Here is a 26,255-nt window from a genome sequence, read left to right as displayed (position 1 = left end):
AAGATTCGACCTGTTTCAGCGGATTATAGCAAATTAAGCTTTTGGTTCATTGTGTATGGGCATGTAATGCGGAGGGAAGAAAATCAGATCACTAGAAAAATATTAAACATGCATGCGGAAAGAAAAAAGGTAAGAGGAAGGCCAAAGAAAAGGAGGATGGATTGCGTGAAAGAGGATATCCGTGTGAAATGGGTGAATAATGCGTTGATGCATGATAGAAACGAGTGGAAAAGAAAACATGTTGTGCTGAACTCACATAGAATGGGATAAGGACAGGAAGAAGAAGCATGGGTAGAATTTCTAAAAATCCTTCTTTGGTGAGTGTCTACGCACGTAAAAGGTACCTACTGTCAAAATCTGAACTTAGTCGTTCGTCGTTTTAGTCATGCGTTAAAAGAACAATTTAGTCAGTCAGCCAGTCAGGACAAGTTTTTTATATGACGTATAGATGTTCAATGTAGCAATAGATTGCAGTGTTCACTGGAGGTGTGAAAGTAAATTTTCGCTTCACTTGTTGTAAGATAGATTAAACATTAATAAAAATAATATGCTGTACTTAATTATTATTTTATACTTACCTACTCAGTAATTTTCAATTTTGTGTAACTTCTGAATAGATAAGTGATTTCAACGATAAAAAACCAGATTTAGTGCATAGATTAAATTTTTTAATTAATGAAATTATAACATCATTATTGCCTATTTAAAATACCTTTACATAATTAAATAAATTTGAAATAAAACACATTAAAATACCTACCAACGTTTTAAAACGGACTCAAAGTAGAAAAAATAAACATAATACTTAGTTATTATAGCTATGAGAATACTTATTCGTAAGATTTTAAACGAAAGGCGTGGGGCGCATAGAATAGATAAGAAAGAAATAAAAAAATCAAAAAAATAAATAAAAACCGACTTCAATAACCATAAACACTAAAATTAAAAATAATTTATTTATTACCCAATATATTACAAGAGTCCACCAACTCCAAAAAATATTACTATAGAACTACAATAACTCTTGTATACATAATATATTGGTTAATAAATTAAATTATTTTTAATTTTTAGTGTTTGTGGTTATTGAAGTCGGTTTTTATTTTTTTATTTTTTTTACTTCAGAATTTTTATACTAAAATATGATATTACATGTGCCATGTGGTCTTTCGTTTTAAATCTCACAAGCATTCTCGCTTTAATAAACGTGGTATTTGTGACAATATTTATATAAGATATAGGTAGGTACATATTAACATATGAAGCAGAAGAACAAAAAGGTTAAGTATTTGGGGAGGTTAGTTATATTCGGTATCGATTAGGTATAGGTAAGTATCTAATAAAAAATAAATTTAAAAATAATATAAAGAATACTATCTAACAATGCAAGACGTAACACCAACTGTTATAGTTGCTGAAGTAACGCCTTTATTATTTCAGAGCAATAAAAAACTGTTGTGTCACCTAAGAACAGATTCAAGCAATTACGTACGTTGATCAATTTTATTATAGCCAGTTGGGAAACCGTGTCGGACTCTCCGTGGTCGAAGGAAGGTCGCAATATTCAGAGCATTATAAAGCCTGTGGTGAGGTTTATTGGTGTTGTTGCTCGTTTGCATATGACTAGGGACAATGTTAGTGGTACTACTTGTGATGGCAGCAGCGGCAGTCGGGGAAGAAAGGGACCCCGCAGCACAACAGATCATCATGTTCAAGGAGAAGACTTTGGTAAGCTATTTTTTTTATTTTACTGCAAGCTCATGACTGCGATCATTATCATCATCATAATCAACCCACCGCCGGCTCACTACTGAGGACGGGTCTCGTCTCACAATGTCAAGTTGAAGTACCACGTTGGCCAAGTGCAGATTTGCAGATTTCAGACACCTTTGAACAAATTGTGGAGAACTGTCAATGCAGGTTTCCTCACAAAGTTTTCTTTTAAGCTTAAAGCAAGTGATATTTAACTGCTTAAAACGCACATAGCTCTGAAAAGATAGAGATATGTGCCCGGGATCAAATCCCCGGCCTCCTGAATAGGAGGCGTATGTCTTAACCAACAGGCTATCATACCTGGCGGTGATTGACGAATCGCACTGATAGGGACAGGGAGTGAGCTAATCTGTAGGTAAATGCACCTTAACTCATGTAACGGATTATACTGATTACGGGTTTCATTTTAAAATGAGAAAGGTTTAGGCCATAGTCCACTAGCTGACCGAGTGCGGATCTACCGATCTTGGCCTTACACTTCTTTGAACTTTATGGAACGTGCAGATGTCCTCACAATGTTTTCTTTCAAGGTTAAAGCAAGTGATTTTAATTGCAGCACAATCTAGATAAAATTTAAATGGGGCGAGAATGTGAAGTTTCATAATATAAAAAGTACAATTTAACTAGGTACTTGGAATTTGAATACAAATGGTTTTGTAATGTATATTTTAGAAATTAATTACAGTTCAGTTTATCACGCACAGCACATTACCAAGGTTGTGGTATTTTTATGGATTATTGTCATCAGATCAATTAACTAATATTACGAGGCTACTGACTCTCGTATTATTTTGATTGAATCCTTTTAAGTACTTCATATTTTTACTAAATTGTGTTTTTTTTTTCATTTCAGGGTCCAATTGGTATAATGACAACAAGCGCTGGAGCACCTGTCCCTCACAGCGAAGCATTAAATACGCTCAACACGAGACTTCTTAATAACGAATTTTTCATGGATACCATGACACATCTGGTCCGAGAAAGAATTCCCGAACGTGTAGTTCACGCGAAGGCTGGTGGTGCTTTTGGATATTTTGAAGTAACACACGACATTTCACATATTTGCAAAGCTAAATTATTCAGCAAGATTGGAAAGAAGACACCGGTTGCTGCCAGATTTTCGCCGGTCGTCGTAGAAAGAGGCGGCAGTGATACATCTCGAGACGCTAGAGGCTATGCTGTGAAGTTTTACACCGAAGAAGGAAATTTCGATATAGTAGGCTTCAGTACCCCTATGTATGTTTATAATGATCCACGTCTTTTCCCTACATTCGTACGAGCCCAGAAGAAAAACCCCGCCACAAATCTTTTCGATGCCAATACTGTATGGGATTTCTTAACTATACAACCTGAGAGTATACACATGTTTTTATTAATATTTGGTGATCGTGGTATTCCTGCTAGCTATAGAAATATGCCTGGTTTTGGCATCCATACGTACCAAGTTGAAAACGATCGTGGCGATATACATTTTGTCCGATTCCATTTCATACCAGACGCTGGAATTAAAAACTTAAGATCAGAGGAAGCCAGAAAAATCGGAGCCGAAGATGCGGATTACCTTACACGAGACTTGTATAAAGCTATAGGAAATGGTGAATTCCCAAGTTGGACAGTCAGTGTGCAGGTTTTATCATTTGATGACGTAAAACATGCTAAATTTAATGTGTTCGACGTCACAAACACTATCCCTTTAAACGAATTTCCTTTGAAAGAAGTAGGAAAAATGGTACTTAATAAGAATGCGGTGAATTATTTTGCAGAAATAGAACAATTAGCATACAGTCCAGCGAATTTAGTACCCGGTATACTCGGGGGCCCAGATAAAGTCTTCGAAGCACGTCGCTTAGCTTACAGAGATGCTCAGTATTACCGTTTGGGAGCAAATTTCCATAAAATTCCTGTGAATTGTCCTTTCCGCTCTCAAGGTATGCAAGTTTATAATAGGGATGGTCGAGCTCCAGTTAAGGACAATGGAAAAGATATACCAAATTATTTTCCGAACTCATACAACGGTCCTGTTCCTTATGACGACAAAAATAGAATACCATTAATTGAAATTACAGAGCCAGAACCTAATAACTTCAGACAAGCAACTGAATTGTATATGAATGAGATGACCAAAGAGGAACGAAGTAGACTGGTTGAAAATGTGCTCTATAGTTTAGGGTCTGCCGCCAGTTTTCTTCAAGAAAGAGCAGTTAAAATCTTTAACATCATACATCCGGATTTGGGTTATCGAATAGAACAAGGATTGCGATCAAATAAAACTAAGAATTATCATGACACTTATCAGCATTATTAGAGTAAGTTTAGTTGATACGAAAAAAATTACTCATTGTAAATACTTATTTATTATTTAAATAAACAATCTTCTTTATAAATTATTTATTACCACCAATGATTGAACAGAAATTGCGATAGTTGCTTCAATACTTATTTAATCAGCAGGTTCGTTCGTGCACGCACCCCTATCTTTTCGGCGCTATGTGCGCCTTAACTTTTAAGCAATAAAAAACAAGCCAAGTGCAAGTCAGAATCGCGCACTGAGAGTTCCGTCCTACATTCGTATTTTTTCGACATTTTGCACGATAATTAATCAAAAACTGTTACGCATAAAAATAAAAATAAATCTAAATAATATCTGTCCCGGCTTTACTCACGTGTGTAGTCGACGTTAGCCCGACTAGTTTCGAACCCATACGGGGTCCCTTTTCAAGGGAGTCCGTTCGCGCACGCGCCGCGGTTTTGACTCGAAACTTCGAAGCTAGGTTCGGGTTCGGGTTCGAAACTAGTCAGGCTAACGTCCACTACACACGTGAGTAAAGCCGGGACAGATATTATTTAGAATGGAAATCACTCACGGTAGTTTAAACGCTAAAAATAAATCTGTTTTAAAATGTACAGGTAAAGCCCTTTCAAATGATACCCCACTTGGTATAGTAATCTTCCTCCTATAATAGACCTCGCGACAACAGCGCTTACCACGTGCCACTGCGCCAGGGAGGTCGTCAACAAAAATTTAATTAATTAACGAGCCCATTAAGTAGATAACTACGATGTGCAATGTTTTATTGACAAAAATGCACTTATAGGCATATAGGAATTTTTGTAGAATGGCACAGATTATTATCTAATGATGGCTACTTGATCTACTTGTTTGTAAATTAGATCATAATTTGTATTACTTTTAATTACGATTGGCACCTATTTAAACACTGACGCTATTGTCTCATTTATCACTTGTTACAGTATCTTATTAGAGGGAAACATGAAATCGGTAAGTTAAAAACATAAAATCAGTACCCATATTATAAATGCGAAAGTGTGTTTGTTTGTTGGTTTAATTGGTTTGTTGGTTTGTGGGTTTGTTGGTTTGTCCTTCAATCACGTCGCAACGGAGTAACCGAATGACGTGATTTTTTGCATAGGTAGAGTTAAAAACCTGGAGAGTGACATAGGCTACTTTTTATCCCGGAAAATTAAATAGTTCCCACGGGATTTTTAAGAATCGAATCGAAGAATCTAAACCCACGCGGACGAAGTCGCGGGCAACAGCTAGTATTTTAAAGAAATCAAAGTTTTTTTATTTAGCACGACTATTTTCAGGTCAAGGTTTCTAATAGCTGTGATTTTCATACTTATATTCCACTATTAGTGTGTTCTAATTTATTAAATAAGTTAAGCTCCTAATATTGTATATACATAAAAGGAATCTATATACATAAAAGGAAAAGGTGACTGACTGACTGACTGACTGAATGACTGACTGACTGATCTATCAACGCACAGCTCAAACTACTGGACGGATCGGGCTAAAATTTGGCATGCAGATAGCTATTATGACGGAGGCATCCGGCTAAGAAAGGATTTTTGAAAATTCAACTCCTAAGGGGGTGAAATAGGGTTTTGAAATTTTGTAGTCCACGCGGACGAAGTCGCGAGCATAAGCTAGTCTATAATATATTACTGATTAACTATATATCTATACTTCTATACTAATATTATAAATGCTAAAGTGTGTTTGTTTGTCCTTCCTTCACGCCCTAACTAAACAACCAATCGACTTGATTTTTAGCATAGGGATGGTTGAAAGGACGGAGAGTAATATTGGCTCCTTTTCAACGAGTTCGAGTTTAAACTTCATATCCGTCCGTCCGTCCGTCTGTGCACGCTTTACGTTAAATATAGATAGGTAACTTTAGTAACCTAGTCCTTGTCTGCGATCTCACCTGGTGGTAAGTGATGATGCAGTCTAAGGGATGATTTGTGCTAACACGTGGCGGGTACGGGACGAGGCGTCTAAATTCCTCGTCTCAGACCTACGTTTTTTTAATTTATAGACTAGCGCTTGGCTGCAATTACTAATTAGACCTGCTGGCAAGTGATATACGCGGATGAAGTCGCAGGCTTCCACTCGTATGCTGTAAGTACAATAAATGTAAAGTACGCGACAAGTCGAAATGGCAATCGGGGTACGGACGCCCCGCACACCCGCACAGTCCCCGCGCTAACCCGGTGCCTCGTCGCCCCACCACATACCGAAATTGGCATCTCGACGTGTCGCGTAATATTTTTATGGACTAAGAACCAGCACGTGGCAGACCTTCGTTATTTTATAAAAGCTGAAAGTTTATCTGCGTGTTGTCCCCAACACTGGGAGGAACGTTTCGTTTCGTTTCGTTTCGATTGTTATACTTTGACGTAAGATTTTTTACACATTTATTACTTGTTATCTCCCAAAGTCACTATGGTCCAAACAAATATCCAAATTCCAAACAAACGTACAATACGCAGAGAAAGTTTCAGCTTTTATAAAATAACTAGCGACCCGTCCTGGCTTCGCATGGGTGCAATATAGATACTAATGTTGCTTGATTGATAATGGATGCTTGATTTCTCTCGATATTTTGTTCGAATATCGTCATATTTCAACAAATTAACACAAACCAAGTCTAAACTATACCTATAAACCTTCCTCTTGAATCGCTAAATCTACTGGTGAAAACCGCATTAAAATCCGTTGCGTAGTTTAAAAGATCTACGCGTTCAAACCTACATACAGACAGCGGGAAGCGACTTTATTTTATACTAGCTTATGCCCGCGACTTCGTCCGCGTGGACTATACAAATTTTAAACCCCTATTTTACACCCTTAGGTTTGATTTTTAACTATGAGATTTTAACATGACCTTAATAAAATATGTCATACTGCTAATTGCAAAAATATTAACTACAAAACTTCTTTATCGACACTTCAAAACTGACAGACTTTCATACAAACTTCAAACCCCTATTTTACCCCTTTAGTGGTTGAATTTTGAAAAATCCTTTCTTAACGGACGCCTACGTTATAATAGCTATCTGCATGCCGAATTTCAGCGTGATCCGTCCAGTAGTTTGAGCTGTGCGTTGATAGATCAGTCAGTCAGTCAGTCAGTCACCTTTTCCTTTTATATTTATATAGACTATGTAGAGACAGAGGTCTGGCACGCGCTGGATCTCCTTCTATTATCTGTTGCCGTGTGCAATTGTGCATACATTGTACAGCAAAAAGTAAAAACCTTGGCACGTAATACTAAATACTATAGCAAATGTATGAAAAGTTGAAATATCATTCATAATTTATGCAGGCGCAAGTATTTTGTACCCACTTTTCCGCAATATTATGCAGAATCCAGAACGATAGCAGAGTCAACTATAGTCTAAAATCTAAAAAGAAAGTTAAAAAAAAGGTGAAGACCTTTCATATGATACCCCACCTTATATAGTTATCTTACTTCGAAAATTGACAATAGTAATTATTAGTTCATGACAACAATTTAATTTTTTTTGTGTGATGTAACCACAAATTCACGGTTTTCAGATTTTTCCCCAAATGTCTGCTATAAGATCTACCTACCTGCCAAATTTCATGATTCTAGGTCAACGGGAAGTACCCTGTAGGTTTCTTCACAGACCGACAGACAGGCAGACAACAAAGTGATCCTATAAGGGTCCCGTTTTTCCTTTTGAGGTACGAAACTCTAAAAAAGAAGAAGATTAGTATATTTTAGGGAGTAATTTATTGTTAGTTAGATGCAACTATAGATAACTATTCAGTGGACGCAACATAGATAACAGAAACAATCTAGGTCCTACTCAGTAGATGATGGTAGGTTTAGTTTTTTTAATAGAGATAGCGAGCAAACGAGCAGGCGGGTCACCTGATGTTAAGTGATTACCGTCGCCCATGAACATTTGCAGCACCAGAGGAACCGCCGATGCGTTGCCGGCTTTTTAGGAATTTGCTGGTCCGCCCCTTGAACTACCCCATGTTGTAATCTAGTGGGAACACCGTCGATGGGAGTTGGTTGCACAGTTTGCATGTGCGTGGAAAGAAGGATCTGGCACAGCGTCGAAGTGCACCAGACACCCAGGTGGTGAGGGTATGTAGTGAAAGGGCGTGAATGATCAATATCTCATTATTAAGTGAGCGGGCAATAGCTGTATCAGATGGCTTGTAAAGAGGAGTATAAGTACCTAGGTGTCATTTCTCATCGACTTCTAGTGTTACACATATCGGATCCAGCTTTCTAGTGAAAACAGTGTTTGCGGTGCGTTGTGCAACGTACCGGAAGGTCGTGAGGAGTGTTAAAAAACCGGCCATGTGCGAGTCAGACTCGCACACCGAGGGTTCCGTATTGCAGTCGTATTTTTCGACCTTTTTCACGATAAATCAAAAACTATTATGCATAAAAATAAATAAAAATCTATTTTAGAATGTACAAGTTAAGCCCGTTCATATGACACCCCATTTGGTATAGTAAATCTTATTTTGAAAGTTGAAAGTAGCAATATTTGTTCATGTTTACATTTTAATTTTTTTCTTGTGATGTAACCACAAATTCACAGTTTTTAGATTTTTTCTCTCATGTCTGCTATAAGACCTACCTTGGGAAGTACCCTATAGGTTTCCTGACAGACAGACAGACAACAAAGTGATCTTAAAAGGGTTCCGTTTTTCCCTTTGAAGTACGGAACCCTAAAAAGAAGCAAAACACTTGATTAGAATGACTGTATCTTATCACATCTAGATTATCGGCTAGAACAAAATGTTGTGTTTCTAAATAGTTGAAAACCTTTTAGGGATTCTCATGGTTTCAGAATCTTTTTAAAGCGTTAATTAATATTGGAAAGTGAATAGCTGTTATTCAAGTTAAACACCAGATTACTAAATATTTTAAAGACATATACTTTAAAGACATGATATGAAGCTAAATATTTTAAAGACATGATAATATGAAGCTACAATATCAATTGCCATCGTCAAATCCATTAAAACACTTTCTGACCAACAGAGTTGTTCACAAATAGAATAAATTGCCTAAGGATGTGGTTATGTCAAGTTCTGTTAACCAGTTCAAGAATAGATTGGACAAACATTTGGAAAACTCAAAGCACTACTGATATAGACGCATCAACGAAAGCTGCTTGGTCTATTAAAAATAATAATAATATCAAAAATTGCGGAACCGGCAGTAAAACACTATCATAAAAATTATAAAAACACCAGATTGTTTTCTCCTTTCCTATTGTAAGGATCATTCGGGGTTTTCAAATCAGATTTCAAATCCCTAGGCTTAGATAATTTACTTAAGTCGCTAATATTGAGACTTGATGAAGTTATCAAACTCAAACTCAAATCATTTATTCAAATTGGGTATCATTGTACACTTTGATTGTAAATAGCGGGATTTGTGGGGATGTAATGGGATTAATCGAGTAGGTAAACTTAAAACTACAGCTACGAGGGTTCCTAATGGGCAATGGAAATTCGTAAATTTTTGTGGTTACTTCAAAAAAAATATTAAAAGTATTTTTTCTTGTACTATGGTACGGAACCCTTCTTGTGCGAGTCCGACTCGTATTTGGCCAGTTTTTTGTTATACAAAAGAATAATGTCAGGGTAATATTATCATACAGTATTCCAACTTCATACAAACGGACGAAACGCGAGCTATATTATCTACGCGCCTCGATCTCGGGATGTGCTCGGGACACTGCCACGGATGGTGTTTTGTTTTTTAATAACCGCGCGATTTTTCCACTAAAATAAGTTCAAGTACATATTTAGTATGACGAGTAAGAAATATTGTGCTGTTTTTGGTTGCATGAATTCTTCATTAACGCATCCAGAGATAAGTTTTTTTAAATTACCTGGAAAGGCGGGCAGCCCTATCGCATGTTTACGTACCGCGCTGCTGTAGGTATTTATTTCAAAGATACAATACTGTATGATAACATTACCGTGATAATGTCATTGACAATGTTACTATTTCACACATGCCAGGTTAGTTGACCTTAAAAGAAGCTGATAGAGATATGAATAAAACTGTAGTTCCTGATATCGTAGAACCAGATGGAAGATGTGAGATCAACTAGTCGTCAAGATAAAGTTGTCGCTGTAATTAGTACCTAGGTAAGCTGATGAAACAATTATTTTGCTACATTGAGTACTTATAAATTACCTATGTCTTGAATGAACGATATGGTATTTTTTATCAAATAATGGTCACTCTAGTCTTTAAAGTCCTTAATCGTTTTATTAGTAACTAGCTTATGCTCGCGACGTCGTCCGCGTGGACTACACAAATTTCAAACCCCTATTTCACTCCCTTAGGGTTTGAATTTTCAAAAATCCTTTCTTAGCGGATGCTTACGTCATAATAGCTATCTGCATGCCAAATTTCAGCCTGATCAGTCCAGTAGTTTGAGCTGTGCGTTGATAGATCAGTCAGTCAGTCAGTCACCTTTTCCTTTTATATATTTAGATACACTTTAATATACTACTTATTAGTAGTAAATATATTAGGTTTAGTACATGCTGCCCTGAACTTTTTGTAGATCTTTTTATATTCTACAATCTGTATAATATATAAAATTAAAAGTCCTGACTGACTGACTTATATATCAACGCACAGCCTAAACCGCTGGTCCTAGAGACATGAAATTTGGAGGGCCTGTTCTTTGTAAAGGTAGATCCCGGGTACGCACCTTTAACTTTTCGGAGTTATGTGCGTTTTAAGTAAATAATTAATATCACTTGTTTTAATGATGAAGAAAATCTTCGTTTGGAAACCTGCATGTCTGAGAGTTCTCCATAATGTTCTCAAAGGTGTGTAAAGTCTGCTGATCCGCACTGGCCAGTAGCGTGGTAGACTATGGCCAAAACACTTCTCACACTGAGAGGAGACTGCTCTGCAGTGAGCCGGCGGCGGTAGGTTGATCATGATGATGATGGTAATAATGTACCATGTTTAGAAACAAGTTTTTTTTTTAATTTATAGACTAGCGCTTGGCTTCAATCAGACCTGGTGGCAAGTGATGATGCAGCCTAAGATGGTGCGCGCTTGCTTAGAAGATGCATATTCACTCTCGACTTAAAGATACCTTTATTAAATTATAAAATAATTTGTTAAATTAATATATCTTAACTTTTGTTAAATTGTACATTAACTCACGTTCTTATCTAGATCTCCACTTGAGATGAGCTGACGGGTCCTGATACGGTTATATGCATAAAACTGCATATTTTTGTGATAAGACTCAGCTATCAAACCAGAGAAGGATGGCCACGATGCAGTAGTTGCTACTTGTAGCAGGTAAATCGAATTAGAATTAGAATTAGAGTTTGTTTATTAATCACTTGGTACACAATCAATTAATTTACAAAACCACTATAATAATTAATAATCAGTAAAATAATATGTGTAAACAAAAACAACACACTCGATAGAACTGCATTAGTGAAACACTGCGTCGCAATTCTGTCGCCCATCCCTGGAGTAATGAAACTTGACACATAATTGATTAAAGTCTAAATATAACTATTTGCAAGAGATTACAAAATAATAATAATAATACAAAACATTAAATATAACATTCATTAGATTAATCAAAGTAAGAGCTAAAAATTGAAGAGCAAATTAACATGCAACAACAAGTAGGTAAGTTAATAATATAAAAAATTCTACAATCCATACTAATATTATAAAATATGCGAAGTGTGTCTGTCTGTCCGTCTGTCTGTCTGTCTGACCCGTCAAGGGAATCAAACCTATAGGGTCTCGTTGACCCATTGACTTATATATTACTTCGTAAGGACAGAGTCCTAAAATGTTTATGTAGCACCAATGCAACCTCAGTGACGTCAAACGATTTCGGGTCGTTCATTAGTATCTAAGAGGTGGCGCTGATTTATTTGGTTCCAAAACCGTAAAAAATTTTGTTCGCTTGGGCATATCTTGTCATTTATATTGATGCGTTGACCTAGAATTATGAAATTCGGCAAGTTTCTTCAAGAATTAGGGAAAAATGCCAGCCATTGAACAAATTCAATGGCTGGGCATTTCCTATGTTTATTATTATTTAGCTAAATTAATTAATCTCAGTTTCGTTTGCTTTGTTTCAGTAATAACGATCGAAGTATCAGCGGTTGTGACGGAGAAAGGACAATGGGATCCCGCCGCCGACCAAACTTTACTTTTCAAGAACAAGACTAATGTAAGCTTAATATTAATACTGCCGTAGTTAGTATAATAGATATTTCAACGGACTGATTACTTATTAAGTCGAGCAAAAATCAATCGATCATTAAAAATTTAATATTTTTTTTTTTTTTTTACTCCAACTAAGCGTGAAGCTTGTGCTAGGAGTAGGTACGACAATAGTGCAACGGGCAGGGTTTGAACCGTCGACCTTTCGGTTTCAGTCCACTCCTTTACCAGTTGAGCTATTGAGGCTCTAAATTGTGATAGAGAATATAATATGGTTAGTAGATAATGTGTAGATTGATTGTCCTCTCTGATAAATAAACCAAAGTATTTGAATACCTAAGTATATGTAATATGTATAGATTATAATTCTGGTGCTCCTAAAATTTAAATTCTAATCGCTGAGAGTCTTGAGGCCCCTTTCACATAATGTTTGCTTGGCATAATAATGCGGTGAGTTTCCAAATTCCTTTCGCATATTATACTTAACTAATACTTAATTATTAATTTAACTCTTAGGATTTTAACGATTATTATCATTATTGTAAGTTATGTATTCGCCAGGACTGACAGTTCCGAGGCACGGAGAAAACAAAAAACCCTAATTCGGGCCTCTAAATTATGTCACTCATACAGTTGGCGACTTGGGAGAAACTTTTATATATTTAACTTTTTCAGGGTCCTATAGGAATGTTAACTACAAGTGGTGGCGCTCCAGTTTCTTACGAGGATGCTACGAACACGTTAAATACTCCATTGATTCATAATGAATTCTTTATGGACACCATTACTCATAGAGTACGAGAAAATATTCCACCACGTCCTGTTCACGCTAAAGGTACCGGAGCTTTTGGGTACTTTGAAGTAACGCATGATATCTCACATGTTTGTAAGGCCGCTTTTCTAAAGAAAATAGGAACAAAGACGCCAGTTGCAGTAAGATTTTCAACGGGAGAGGGAGAAAGAGGAAGTTCCGACTTAAACCGCGATAGTCGAGGCTTTGCAGTGAAGTTTTATACTAAAGAAGGGAATTTCGATTTGCTAGGATTTCATACACCTGTATATCCTTATAAAGATCCGCTCAATGCAGGCACTCGGTGGCATGGGACGAAAAGGAATCCAGCGTCCAATCTTTACGACTTTAACACATATTGGGACGTAGTAACTCTAATCCCTGAGATGATAAACTTTTATTTATTACTCTACTCCGACGGTGGTATACCAGCCAGTTACAGAAATATGCCTGGCTATCCAATCCACACGTATCAGGTCGAAAATGAAAATGGGGACGAAAACTTTGTCAGATTTCACATCTTGCCAGATGCTGGCATCAAAAGCTTAAGATCAGAGGAAGCTAGAAATTTAAGTGGTGCAGATCCTGATTATTTGACAAGAGATTTATATCGAACGATTGGAAACGGTGATTTCCCTAGTTGGACCGCTAGTGCACAGATCTTAAGCACAGCTGACGTGAAAAAAGCTGGATCTCAGGTATTCGATGTAACAAGAAGAATTCCTTTAAAAGATTTTCCTTTACATCCAATTGGTAAAATAGTTTTAAATAGAAACGCTAAGAACTTCTTTGCAGAAATAGAACAGCTAGCTTTCTGTCCAGCTAATTTAGTACCTGGGATACTTGGTGCGCCTGATAAATTATTTGAAGCGCGTCGATTGGCGTATAGGGATTCACATCTTTACCGCTTGGGGGCAAATGTCAAGAAAATTCCTGTTAATTGCCCATTCCAAACAAAAACTTTTACTTATCTCAGAGATGGAGTGCCTCCAGTTGGAAATAATGAAGAGGACGCTCCCAACTATTATCCTAATTCGTTCAACGGACCTGTCCCTTACATGCCAAAACATAAGTCAACTTTGATAAATATTGTAGAAGGCAAGGCCGACAATTTCGATCAAGCTGCAGAATTTTATGCAAACGAACTGACAAATGACGAACGAACTCGATTAATTGAAAATTTAGTATTACCTCTGCAAAATGTTCATAAATTCATTCAAGAGCGAGCAGTCAATATTTTTACTACGATTCACCCAGATTTAGGGAATCGTGTAGCCCAGGCATTGAGCAGTGCATCGTATAGTTATAATTTATAAATAATAATTAATTACTTAAGGAACCCTTTCAATTTTTTTGGCATTATTTCATTATATTCAATATTACTTCATTGTTCATAATATTGTATCAATAAAACTATTATGAGAATTATTTAGTTAAAAATTATTTGTGTAATATTCTAAATATGTAGAAAACTGCATATTGTAGAAGTTATAGGATATAGGATCAGCCTGGCTGTCCAGCGCTGAAATGCAACCAGTATTCTTGGCACCATTTCATGACATGATTTGATTTGTACAGAAATTAGACAAGGCTAGCTTTTAGTTTTATTGGATGTCAAAAAATAAACTTATAAGAAAAAACTAAAATACACAGACAGAACAAAACGTATTTTTTTAGTCTATTTAGATCCATATTAATATAATAGATACTAATTTACTATTGGTATGGGTATTTAATAATTAGATATGCGAAAGTATATATCTCTCTGTCTACAGACCTTGTCACGGACGAACGGACCTTTGAAACAAAGATAGCTTGCATCCTGGAGACGGATATAAGTTACTTTTCATCCCGGAAAATCGAAAAATCTCGACGAAATTTTAAACATACTGAATTTTTATCCAGTATACCCTGATTGCCATCTCGATCTGTCGCGTACTATACTTGAGCTTAAAGGTGTGGTAGTGTATGGACATAAATCTCCTTATTAGTCGAAACTATGTTGTTCTTTTTTATTTATAACGTAATTATACATAGTTAGGATTTGACTTATGGTGTGCCCGGAGCTCGAGTCTTTCAATAGGCGGTAAACAGTATTATTAAAATATTTAAATGGAGTTTTAGAGAGTGAAGGCGGGAACGTGACAAACTAAAATAAATCGTTGTTTAATTGGTCCAGATTTCACTGTTTTGATAAACTAATATTATTTTTGGTCTAGTGATTAGCAAGTTCAACTGCGGATGACGAGGTGCTGGGTTCTATTCCCGGGTCGGTTGAAAAATAGGTATTGAATTTCTCTATTAACAAAAGTTCAGTACTAAGTGGCAGGAGTTATGAAGTTGGCGGTGTGTCATCCCCGTGCCTCGGAGAGCACGTAAAGCCGTCAGTCCTGCACCTGATCTCTCTCCGGCCGTGTCGGATTTCCGACCCATCGAGCTATGAGATCGAGCGGGGCCTCATTGGCATAAGAGGCGAAGCAACTCGGAGCGTACAGGTGCCAGGCCGGCACCACGGAGGAGCAGCAGCGGAGATGTGTGGAGAGTGAGCATAAGGGACAAGGAAGAGACAAAATAATTTGTAGGGAGTCAAGAAGGAGCCCCAGGAAAATGCCAAGAGCAAGTACCGAACGGGCGCCCTCCCGCGATTCGGCCCATATAACCGAGAGGTTGGTGGGGTCATGGGAGGTGGAGGGTTGTCCCATCGAGCTATGAGAGTGAGAAAATAGAAAGTGCACCTGTGTTCCTCCACACACTTGCACTATAACAAATTATTTCTTCAGCTGGCTAATCCGTATTGATTGTAATCATAATTACGAATTGTTTTAGGAGTTAAGCACCTTATTCTAATTTCTATTACATTACACAACCAATAAATATAGCTAATTAAACTAACAATGACGTTTAACCCAAAACAAAGGACTACTAAGCGATTTCATAGCCTTCCTGGAGCCTTATTCTGTAAACCAAACGAGAACAAAATTCAAGTTAGAAACTTATTTACTTATTTAACTATGCTTATTTATGTATTTAATTACTTGAAACCTACGTAATGAACCCGAAAAGTTAAGAGGTGCGTACCCGGGATCGACCCCCCGACCTCCGATTTGGAGGCGGGCGTCCTAACCACTAGGCTATCGCAGCTTACTCGTGAGGAAAGATGCATTCCTGAGAGTTCTCCAAGATATTCTTAACGGTGGTTGAAGTCTACCAATCAATATTGTCAAGAATATGCCAAGACTTATTGACGTTGACGAAGTCGCGGGAATGAGCTAGTTTTATTCGACTTCGTTATTCGACAACTTCGAAAAGTTAGACCTCTAACTTTTCGAAGTTGTCGAATGACGAAGTCGAAACCCAGACCCACCGAATAGGAGACCAAAGAAACTTAAGAACTACCTAGGCTAGGCTATAATCGCTTATCGCGTTGCTTATAGCGTAAAAGTCACAAGTCACAGTAAAAACAGAAACTTGAAGAAACAAAAATACCATTTTATTTACTTACATATTTTTAGATAAAGCGTTCTGCGCTTGGTTACATTTTAAAGCTAATCGCGAATAAGGCTTCTTTTAGCATTCCTTAAGAAAATTCGTTCAAGTTTTCATGGCGATCATTATACGGTCCAAATACCTATATAGGAATTTAACCTTTATTTCCAAAGGCATAAAGTTCACAGATAAACACAGTGTACACTTTTACTCTTAAGTTATTTTACCATGCCATAACAATAGGCCATTTTGACCACATGTAGGGCTAAATAAGGCTCAAGTATTGGGGCCGTTCTAGGTGAAAGCTAAGATGCAATTTTGGTTAAGCGTGTTGGAGGTAATAAGCTATAATAAGGCTTTTGTATTAATTTATGATAGAGACGATAGGGTTACAAGAATAATGTAACTACCAATCTATGTGTACAAAAATAAGCACCGAATTAAACTATGGAAAATGAACTACTTATAACATTTATGCAAAGAACATCCTATTTTTCTGAACTCCTGAAGGAAACCAACTCTCTTTGATTTTTCGGGATAGAAAGTATGTAGCCCATATCACTCTCTACAACCATGCATCCGTTGCTCTGTTGTGACGCGATTGAAGGACACACCAATAAACCAACAAACAGACACCGGTAAAATTGCAATTTTAGCAACATCTTTTTTGTGGGAAAAACGTCTCGCTGTTACGGCGGTTACGCACTCATCCGATTCAAGTCCGTGAAAATACGTTCCTTTTTGTTTTGTATGGGAGCTTATGACATAACTAGCTTATGACCGCTACTTCGTCCGCGTGGACTACTCAAATTTCGAACCCCTATTTTAGGGGTAGAATTTTCAAAAATCCTTTCTTAGCGGATATCGTCATTACCGTCATAATAATACTTGTATTCTCTGCATGCCTTTCAGCCCGATCCGTCCAGTAGTTTGAGCTGTGCGTTGATAGAGTCACCTTTTCGTTTTATGTATTTAGATATGTCGTAGATAATAATCGCTGGTATTCTCACGGATGACTGATAAAACTCTGATGACCGAAGTGCAGTGCGTAGTCGCCGTTAGTCTGATAGAGCCCTTACACATTGTGAAGTTATGCTTAGAATAATAGCCCGGATGGGTAGTGATAAAACTTTGCAGGTACGTTACTAAAACAATGCTAATAAATAATCAGGAAAAACAACAACCACCTAACATTAAGCTCACACATAACACTACATTATCATGTCAATAATGCACTGACCTCTACTAATACAAGTACGTTGGACCTGCGATTGCCGAACTGTTCTGGAGCAACTTCATTTGCGCCATTTTAGTGTTGATAGCAGCAGTGAGCATCATGTGAGCGTACTCGGAACTAAATGTTAGTAATTAAAAATCTATCAACATGAATACCATTTGACACAGTGTCAATTTAAATTCCCGGTAATAGAGTGAACTAACGTGAAGGAACTCTCTGTTTGATCTTGAATCGTCGATTCAAATATTAGGCTATGGTGACATAAAATCATAGAAAAATGGGGCTATATTAGAGCTATATGTACTAACATTTGAAGCCTGCCAGTGACGTCGAAGCCTCGATGTTTTGTTAGAAGTTCGCTAACCCACCGTTCCCCTTGTCATTTGTCGGCCCCGGATTTAAATCGGATGTTCCAGTGGCAGAACATTTTATACGAAGCTATTCACACCTTGTCGGAAACCGACTTTATGTCAAAATGTACTGCTACTGGAACATCAAGCGACGAACGACAAACGTCAAGTGGGAACGGGGGTAACTGTCGTGAACTGTGCCGGTACACTCGGTGGAGCGCTTTGAATAGGCGCAAAAAATATCTGTCATTTTGTATGGCACAGCTCTTCTAGTGTACTTAAGTATTTTGTCAATTTCAGTGCATTAATGCAATAGCGACATTTATGATATTTGCATAATTTTATTGCCATCGCCTAGGTGCGGCCAGGATTTAGCGCTCAATTACTTCCTTATAAGGACATAATTGCTCTATACCTAAAGAATGGCGACAATTAGCTATGTATTAACCTGCGACTTGTCACACTTATCGCGACAGATAAAGTGAAATCTAGTCACGGTTCTGTGACAGTAATATAAATATGCTTGTGTAATTCTATCGCCCGATTCTCTACGGAGAGCATGTAAAGCCTTTGGCCCTGCACCTGATCTCTCTCCGGTCGTATCGGATTGCCATCCCATTATGAAAATGACGATGAATTCTGTTCAGTTGCTCTAAGACTGCCCGTGCCTCGGAGAGGACAATCAATCTACACATCATCTACTTACCATATTATTTCTCTATCACAATTAAGTAACAGATAAGGGTAGATATTCCTAATACCGGATCTCTACCTATACCTACTATAGTAAGCTCAGAATAAGGACTGTTAGAAGTAGCCCTATTGTGACACTTACTGTTAGAGCGAGATAGCTAAATGCATTTAAGCTCTTGTAAGAACGTGACAAAATGATTATGTTTTGTCCTTATCACCGTGGCTGCTTTTTTGTTTGTCAAAATGTATTTGTACGTGAGTATTTGACAAACAACGTGAAGTGTAGAAGGAATGACATTTCACTGACAGAGGGACTGAGGGGGCCACGCTAGTTGCAAATCTGGACATATCTGTGATAGTAAGTGGTAGTCTATGGTAATGTAGGGTTGAGATCTACTTATAGAGTGCATTTTAACTTTACTGTTAGAATGAAATAGCATTACATTGCTGGCGTAAATCTGTCTCGTTTTAACTGAAACATAAATCAAGTTTGAGCAGTCGAAATCTATGGATCTCAATATAAGTTTTGAAAAGCTTGTTATGTCGGCGTCCACTTACCATTAGATCGACGGTTTTCCTGTTACATAAAAATATAATAATTGAAATGATTGTGATTGGATAATGATGTCGAGCCTAGCAATAGCTGCAACGGAAGTAGTAGTAACAAACTGATGAAGTAACATCCCGTCTTCAATGAGGCTTCAATTTATATGGAACCATAAACCTTCTCATTTATTGATTCCGTCATCAGTTCACAATTTATTCCACTGGTTGTAGTCCCAACAAACGGGTACACTGTGATGCTTGTAAAGGGAAAACTGATGACTTCAATCAAAATATAATAAAAGGAAAAGGTGACTGACTGACTGATCTATCAACGCACAGCAGAAACTACTTAACGGATTTTCTAATCTAGCTTTCAAACCCCTATTTCACCCCGTTAGGGGTTGAATTTTCAAAAATCCTTTCTCAACGGACGTCTACGTCATAATAGCTATCTGCATGCTAAATTTCAGCCCGATCGGTCCAGTAGTTTGAGCTGTGCGTTGATAGATCAGTCAGTCAGTAAGTCACCTTTTCCTTTTATATATTTAGATGAGGAATTGCGGATGAGATACGAATTATGAATGAACGAAATTCGAATACGAAGTCCAACTATGGAATCTCTCATATGGACCATGGCGTAAAGAGCCTTCTTCATACCTACTAGAATAATGCGTGCAACATACACGCACATTACAAGATCTGGATTAGATTAATTATATAGCGTGGCGATGTCGCCGACACAATACGTTTTATTATGCAATGGACACACACAATGTTAGGATGCTTGCACACCAGTTGTCCGAAATCGAAAGTGATTTTATTTCCAGAACGATCCTAGCAACTGAGCTTCACATCATCATCACATAGACATCCACAGCTAAGCAAATGGTCTTTTGCAGGGTCTTTGCTAATCCATGGTATAATCTATCTGCATTCTATATTTCAGCCAAATCCGCCTAGTAGTTTTTACGTGAAAGAGTAACAAACATACTTAACTCACACACACACACACACACACACACACACACACACACACACACACACACACACACATACACACACACACACACACACACACACACACCCCAAATATGATAATGTGATGCAGAACTTGCAGTACGATAGTAAAATGACGTGAGGGGAACTCTAGTTCGCGACAGGTCGACATGACAATCAGGGTGGGGAAGCCCCGCACACTGGCAACCTGGTGCGGGATAACGCGGGTAACGTACGGGTGTGCAGGGCGTCCTCCCGCCTCATACTTCGACCTTTCGCGTACCATAGGTTCAATGGGGCGAACTTTAGGTAGTATCAGGTACTGTGATAGCAGCCAGGCACAAACCGTATAGTCAAAAAAAATCTCAGTATACCACAGTCCTATTCAGCCATTATGAAATGACTATTGACTCCTCGAGCCAACAGTCGCGCACATTCATCAATACACTTCACAACAGATTTGTTCCGCTGATCATGTATGGGTTAATCACTGTTGCATTGTTTGTTCTGCTATCTGGATGACCGAGTGATATGGTAGTGAGAACTTTCTTTGCAATAACCATGCCATATTTACATAGTGGAGAAGTGATAGCCTATAATGGCACAGTTCCTTTACTGGCGAAACTTCAAAGTCTTGATCACCGCCGCAAGGTCGCCAGTCGCCGGCGTCGTCCGAAATACAATATCCTATAAAACACTGATAGTGTTTTATAGGATATAAAACACTGATAGTGTTTTATAGGATATATTTCGGAGAGTGTGCTCAGGAACTTTTCGATCTTGTCCCCCCTTCACCATTTTACCACCGAACCGCAAGACGTCGGGCGAGTTTCCATCCTTATGTCGTCGACATTCCATCTACACGCACGAAACGTTTTGCGTCATCATTCCTCATACGTATGGCTAAGGTTTGGAATACTCTTCCACGATATGTGTTTCTTGACAGACCTACAGACAGACAGACAGACCGACAAACAGACAACAAACTGATCCTATAACGGTTCCGTTTTTCTTTTTGAGGCACGGAATCCTAAAAAAAACAATAAACCATAAAAACTTTCCTATTTATAATATGGGGTAATAAGGTAGTCAATGTGGTGATTTTTTATCTAACTACTAGCTGATGCCCGGATTGGGTGGATTAGGGTTTTTAAAAATCCTGTGGGGACTCTTTTTCCGGGATAAAAAGTAGCCTATGTCCTTCCTTGGGTTGCAAGCTTCCTCTGTACCAAATTTCGTCAAAATCGGTTGAACGGTTGAGCCGAGAAAAGCTAGCAGACAGACAGCCAGACAGACACTTTCGCATTTATAATATTAGCATGGATTTTTGTTATCAAATCTTTCGTAATCTCATAGAATAAACACGGTCACAAACCTCCATTATAGACATGTCAGTTACTAACTAGGGTAAAAATTAACCCACTTGAAGAGGTATTCCATTTGCGGTTACAAGCGTCTAGTGATTAACCAATAGGTAATCTACTCCAATATTTCAGTACAATTAACAATAGAGCGAGAGCCCGGGAGGGCCAAACCTTCGTTGTTTTATAAAAGCTGAAAGTTGATCTCGTAGGTAGGTATCTATTGTCCCTAACCCAGGGAAGAAACAATCAGCGCCTATGAAGTTTGAATCATGGTAACTTTGGGAGAAATAGTATAAAGTGTAATTTTTTATATTTACTTCGGAATAGTATTTAAAACCATGTCATTTATTGCCAGACATTTAAAATCGTGGCAAACCCATGCCAGATCCCTGTTAACTTTAACAATTAAAGTTTAACATGATTCCTAATACTATTCCGAAGAAAATATAAAACTAACTTGACGTAAGAAATTTTACCCCTTTGTTACCTGTTATCTGCCAAAGCCACCATGATCCAAACTTCTTAGTCGCTGATCGTGTCTCCATGTGTTGGGGACAATGCACAGAGAAACTTTTAGCTTTTATAAAATAACGAAGGTCTGGCGCTCGCGGGCTCTTAGTCCAAATAAGTAATCTACTCCAATTGATTTCAGTACAATTAATCACGTAATACGTCGTTTCATTCGTTATCGCTAAACGAATCTACTCTGTCACAATACATCGATTCTCATTCATTAGATCGGTCAATAGTGTCAAAAGTTAAATAATTAGGCCGATAATGATTTTTAAGGTTGAGTTTAGTTAAGCAACACAACATACCTTGAATCTTGTAGATTCAGATTTGAGTTAGAACCGTTTGAAACCCTCGTAGCTTTGGTTTTAAATTTTTAAGTTTACCCACGTAATTAATTAGGTATCTTAATATATAATAGGAAAAGTTGACTGACTGACTGAGTCACTGATCTATCAACGCACAGCTCAAACTACTGGACAAATCGGGCCGAAATTTGGCGTGCAGATAGCTATTATGACGTAAGCATCCGCTAAGAAAGGATTTTTGAAAATTCAACTCCTAAGAGGGTGAAATAGGGGTTTGATATTTGTGTAGTCCACGCGGATGAAGTCGCGAGCATAAGCAAGTCACACATAAAATATGGAATCAACATCCTTCGGCGGGGATCCTACTAAATGTCAACATGGGGTTATTGAAGTGACAATGCATTGGCGGTTCCTTTGGTGCTGCAAATGTTCATGGGCGGCGATAGAGACCCACTTTACTAGATATTTTTATTTTAAAATCTCTGTGTTGCTGAAACCTACCTTTAAATAAACGATAAGTTGATAAGTACCGTTTGTCTGTTTAGTTAGTACCGAATTTCGGTGACATAACGCAACGTAATCTTGCGCAGAGCAGATCTGATTGTATCATACGCCGTTTTGGATTGAATATCGTACTTCCCCTGTTTCACGTAATGCAGTTCCCATACGATGATTGCTTCAGTAACGTTTCAGTAGGGTTGGTACTTACCAGTAACGACCTAAAATAGTATCTAATGATAGGTAAAAAACCTGTCAAGTGCGTGTCAGACTCTCACACTAAGGGTTCCGTACCATTGTACAAGAAGATTATATATATTTTTTTATTTTCATGGCGCCCATTTTAAAGTTTCAACTATTTGTTGTTAAAGCGGCAATAGCGGCATATTTTGTGAAAATTTCAACTCTCTACTTGCCTGTAGCACTGATGAAAACCGTGGTGGTACCAATCGTGAAAAATAAAACTGGGGACATCTGTGACAAGTCTAACTACAGGCCGATTTCCCTTGCTACAGTTGTTGCTAAAGTACTTGACGGTTTGCTTAATACACAATTGGATACGTTCATTAAGCTGCATGACAACCAGTTTGGTTTCAGACCTGGTTTATCTACAGAGTCAGCCATATTGTGTCTTAAGCAAACTGTCCGGTACTATACGGAAAAACGTACCCCCGTCTACGCATGTTTTCTCGATCTATCCAAGGCATTTGACCTGGTGAATTACGACATCCTGTGGCAAAAACTGAAAGATACTGGAATGCCCGATGAAATTAACAGGATCTTCAAATTTTGGTATGAAAACCAGGTCAATGTCGTGCGCTGGTCGGAAAGCTTTTCTAGGCCTTATAGGTTGGAGTGTGGCGTGAGGCAGGGGGGCTTAACCTCGCCTAAGCTTTTCAACCTCTACGTCAATGCGCTGATAGAGGCACTTAGCAGTACGCGTGTCGGATGTCATATTGATGGAGCGTGTCTCAATAACATTAGTTATGCAGACGACATGGTGTTGCTGAGTGCGTCTGTCTGTGGTATCACGAAACTGTTGGGCATTTGTGAGACCTATGCCCACAGTCACGGCTTGACCTACAATGTCAAGAAGAGTGAATGCATGGTCTTTCAGGCCAGGGGAAAAACACTTCCTCCCACTGTACCACCTATAAAGCTGTATGAGACTCCACTAAAGAGAGTGGAGCAGTTTAAATACCTGGGGCATGTTATATCCTCTGACCTGAAAGACGATGCAGATATAGAGAGAGAACGCAGGGCGTTGTCTGTTAGGGCGAACATGATCGTCCGCAGGTTTGCTCGTTGTTCTGTAGCCGTCAAAATCACTCTTTTCAGAGCATATTGCACCTCCTTCTACACGAGCAGCCTGTGGATCGATTACACGCAAAAGCAGTACAATGCCCTGCGTGTACAATATAATAATGCATTCAGGATGCTGATGGGGCTGCCCAGATTCTGCAGCGCGTCAGGGATGTTCGCCGAGGCGCATGTAGACTGTTTTATACTACTATGCGAAAGCGGTGCACATCCCTGTTGCGTAGAGTCCGGTCCAGCCCCAATGGCCTCCTGAAGGTATTTTCTGACAGGATCGACTGCCAGTACTTGAATCACTGTTGTATGATTCACGTGCTGGCAAATCGATCCTGTCCTAATTTAAATAGTTATAGATTTTTTACTAACAAATAGGTTTAAGTTTCGTGTAATTACTAACACTAATATTAATCATTACTAACAATTAGGTTTAAGTTTCGTGTAATTACTAACACCAATATGATCCTTGTTGGTCGAAATAAAAACATTTTATTTTATTTTATTTATTTATTATTTATCTACCTATTGCGGTTCATGAGAATTCAGTTCATTTCGTTTATTCTTTTTATCACAAACCCATCATCATCAACCCATTATCACCATCATTTTACATACCTTTGAGACCGTCATGGAGAACGCCCAGGCATGCAGGTTTCCTCACGATATTTTCATTTACTGCTGTTGCTAGTGATATTTTAATTGCTTAAAACGTACAGTACAAACTTTCGAAATGTTGAGGTAATAACCAACTCAAGGCTATCGAGGCTATCATAATCCTAAATCCGTTTTGCCAAAAAGAAGGAAGGTTATCTAATTATTTTATTAAATACAAGTTATGGAGCGGGCTATTTTTTTTTAATACTTGTCGCTGTGACAAGCGTCACCACACCCCTGACCAGATGTCAGGGACCTATTAGAGTGGGCTATATGGGTTGTCTTTGTAACGAGGAACACTGAAGTATAGATAGCAATGTTATAGTATTATTGTATTAATGGCGGTGACAACCCTAGGTCAGGGTGGACGGTAAAGGCTCGTACATATTTGTGAATCGTGTAAACGAGGTTATTGGAGCACGGCTTTGTGAATCGAAACAGATCGAAAGTGTGATAAGCGTTGGGTTGTTTTACCTTTTAACTTTAGTAATTGAATTTTAATTAACAACGGGAGCTTTCTCAGGATAATTAAGTAATTAAGCTTTTACAAATGAAAACTTTTAGTCTCTGTGTTTGAATTTGAACGGGCGTTTTAAGCTCGTGTAGTTCAACAGTTGAACCAATTTTGATTTCGAATTTTATAGTCAGTAAAAGGCTCAAGTTACGAGCCACATGTTAGTGTAGAACATTAAGTTTATATACCTACATTGGTATCAATTCTGTCGTAGGCATACCTTGCGGTAGCGGGGTCTTTTCCGCTTGACCTAGGTCAAGACGGGGGTACGGGCCTTTATACCTTTATAATATTATTAGATTAGTATTACAGGTAGATTTAAGCTTCATAAATTTTCTCAGGAATAATCTTGATAATGTTAACCCTACTAATATTATAAATGTGAAAGTGTGGATGTTTGGATGTTTGTTACTCAATCACGCAAAAACTTCTAAACGGATTTGAATGAAATTTGGAATGAAGATAGATTATACCCTGGACTAACACATAGGCTACTTTTTATCCCGGAAAATCAAAGAGTTCCCGCGGGATTTTGACGCGGACAAAATCACGGGCATCGGCTAGGAAATAAATAAATAGGTTACACGTTTCACTCCTATAGTTTCGATTTGATATACTAAATTTATTAGGTTTAGGCGTACAAACTGTTATCGATAAAACGTCTAATAAATCTTAGTAATTTCT

At 38.0% G+C, this 26,255-nt stretch overlaps 3 protein-coding genes and 1 long non-coding RNA gene across 4 annotated transcripts in view; 2 read left to right on the top strand and 2 right to left on the bottom strand.

Annotated features, from left to right (window-relative positions):
• The window catches only part of LOC117982487 (catalase-like), a 30,206-nt gene extending 18,694 nt beyond the window's left edge, over positions 1-11,512 (bottom strand). Inside the window, exon 1 of the mRNA XM_069498635.1 lies at positions 11,277-11,512. Within this exon, the coding sequence (XP_069354736.1) occupies positions 11,277-11,345 (69 nt within the window). The 5' untranslated portion in view covers positions 11,346-11,512. The remainder of the gene's footprint in view (positions 1-11,276) is intronic.
• Positions 1-26,255, bottom strand: part of LOC138402369 (uncharacterized) — a 352,933-nt gene that overhangs the window by 122,770 nt on the left and 203,908 nt on the right. The gene's annotated exons all lie outside the window — the stretch shown is intronic.
• LOC117982483 (catalase-like) lies at positions 1,508-4,078 on the top strand. The gene is made up of 2 exons (XM_034968838.2): positions 1,508-1,728; positions 2,627-4,078. The coding sequence occupies exons 1-2, from the start codon at positions 1,633-1,635 to the stop codon at positions 4,076-4,078; spliced, it is 1,548 nt and encodes a 515-aa protein (XP_034824729.1). The 5' UTR covers positions 1,508-1,632.
• Positions 11,378-14,529, top strand: LOC117982482 (catalase-like). The gene is made up of 3 exons (XM_069498636.1): positions 11,378-11,417; positions 12,227-12,318; positions 12,987-14,529. Exon 3 carries the CDS (start codon positions 12,999-13,001, stop codon positions 14,415-14,417), a length of 1,419 nt encoding a protein of 472 aa, XP_069354737.1. The 5' UTR covers positions 11,378-11,417; positions 12,227-12,318; positions 12,987-12,998; the 3' UTR covers positions 14,418-14,529.

Source organism: Maniola hyperantus, chromosome 5 (genome assembly GCF_902806685.2).
Source record: "Maniola hyperantus chromosome 5, iAphHyp1.2, whole genome shotgun sequence".
NCBI classification, from domain to species: Eukaryota; Metazoa; Arthropoda; class Insecta; order Lepidoptera; family Nymphalidae; genus Maniola; species Maniola hyperantus.
This window is presented reverse-complemented; position numbering and strand designations above follow the sequence as displayed.

Bases quoted from the DNA above. Each gene is read 5' to 3' on its own strand.
- LOC117982483 (XM_034968838.2), top strand. From the start codon at position 1,633: ATGTTAGTGGTACTACTTGTGATGGCAGCAGCGGCAGTCGGGGAAGAA. The intron at 1,729-2,626 runs GTAAGCTATTTT...TTTTCATTTCAG, and splicing joins TGTTCAAGGAGAAGACTTTG to GGTCCAATTGGTATAATGAC.
- LOC117982482 (XM_069498636.1), top strand. From the start codon at position 12,999: ATGTTAACTACAAGTGGTGGCGCTCCAGTTTCTTACGAGGATGCTACG.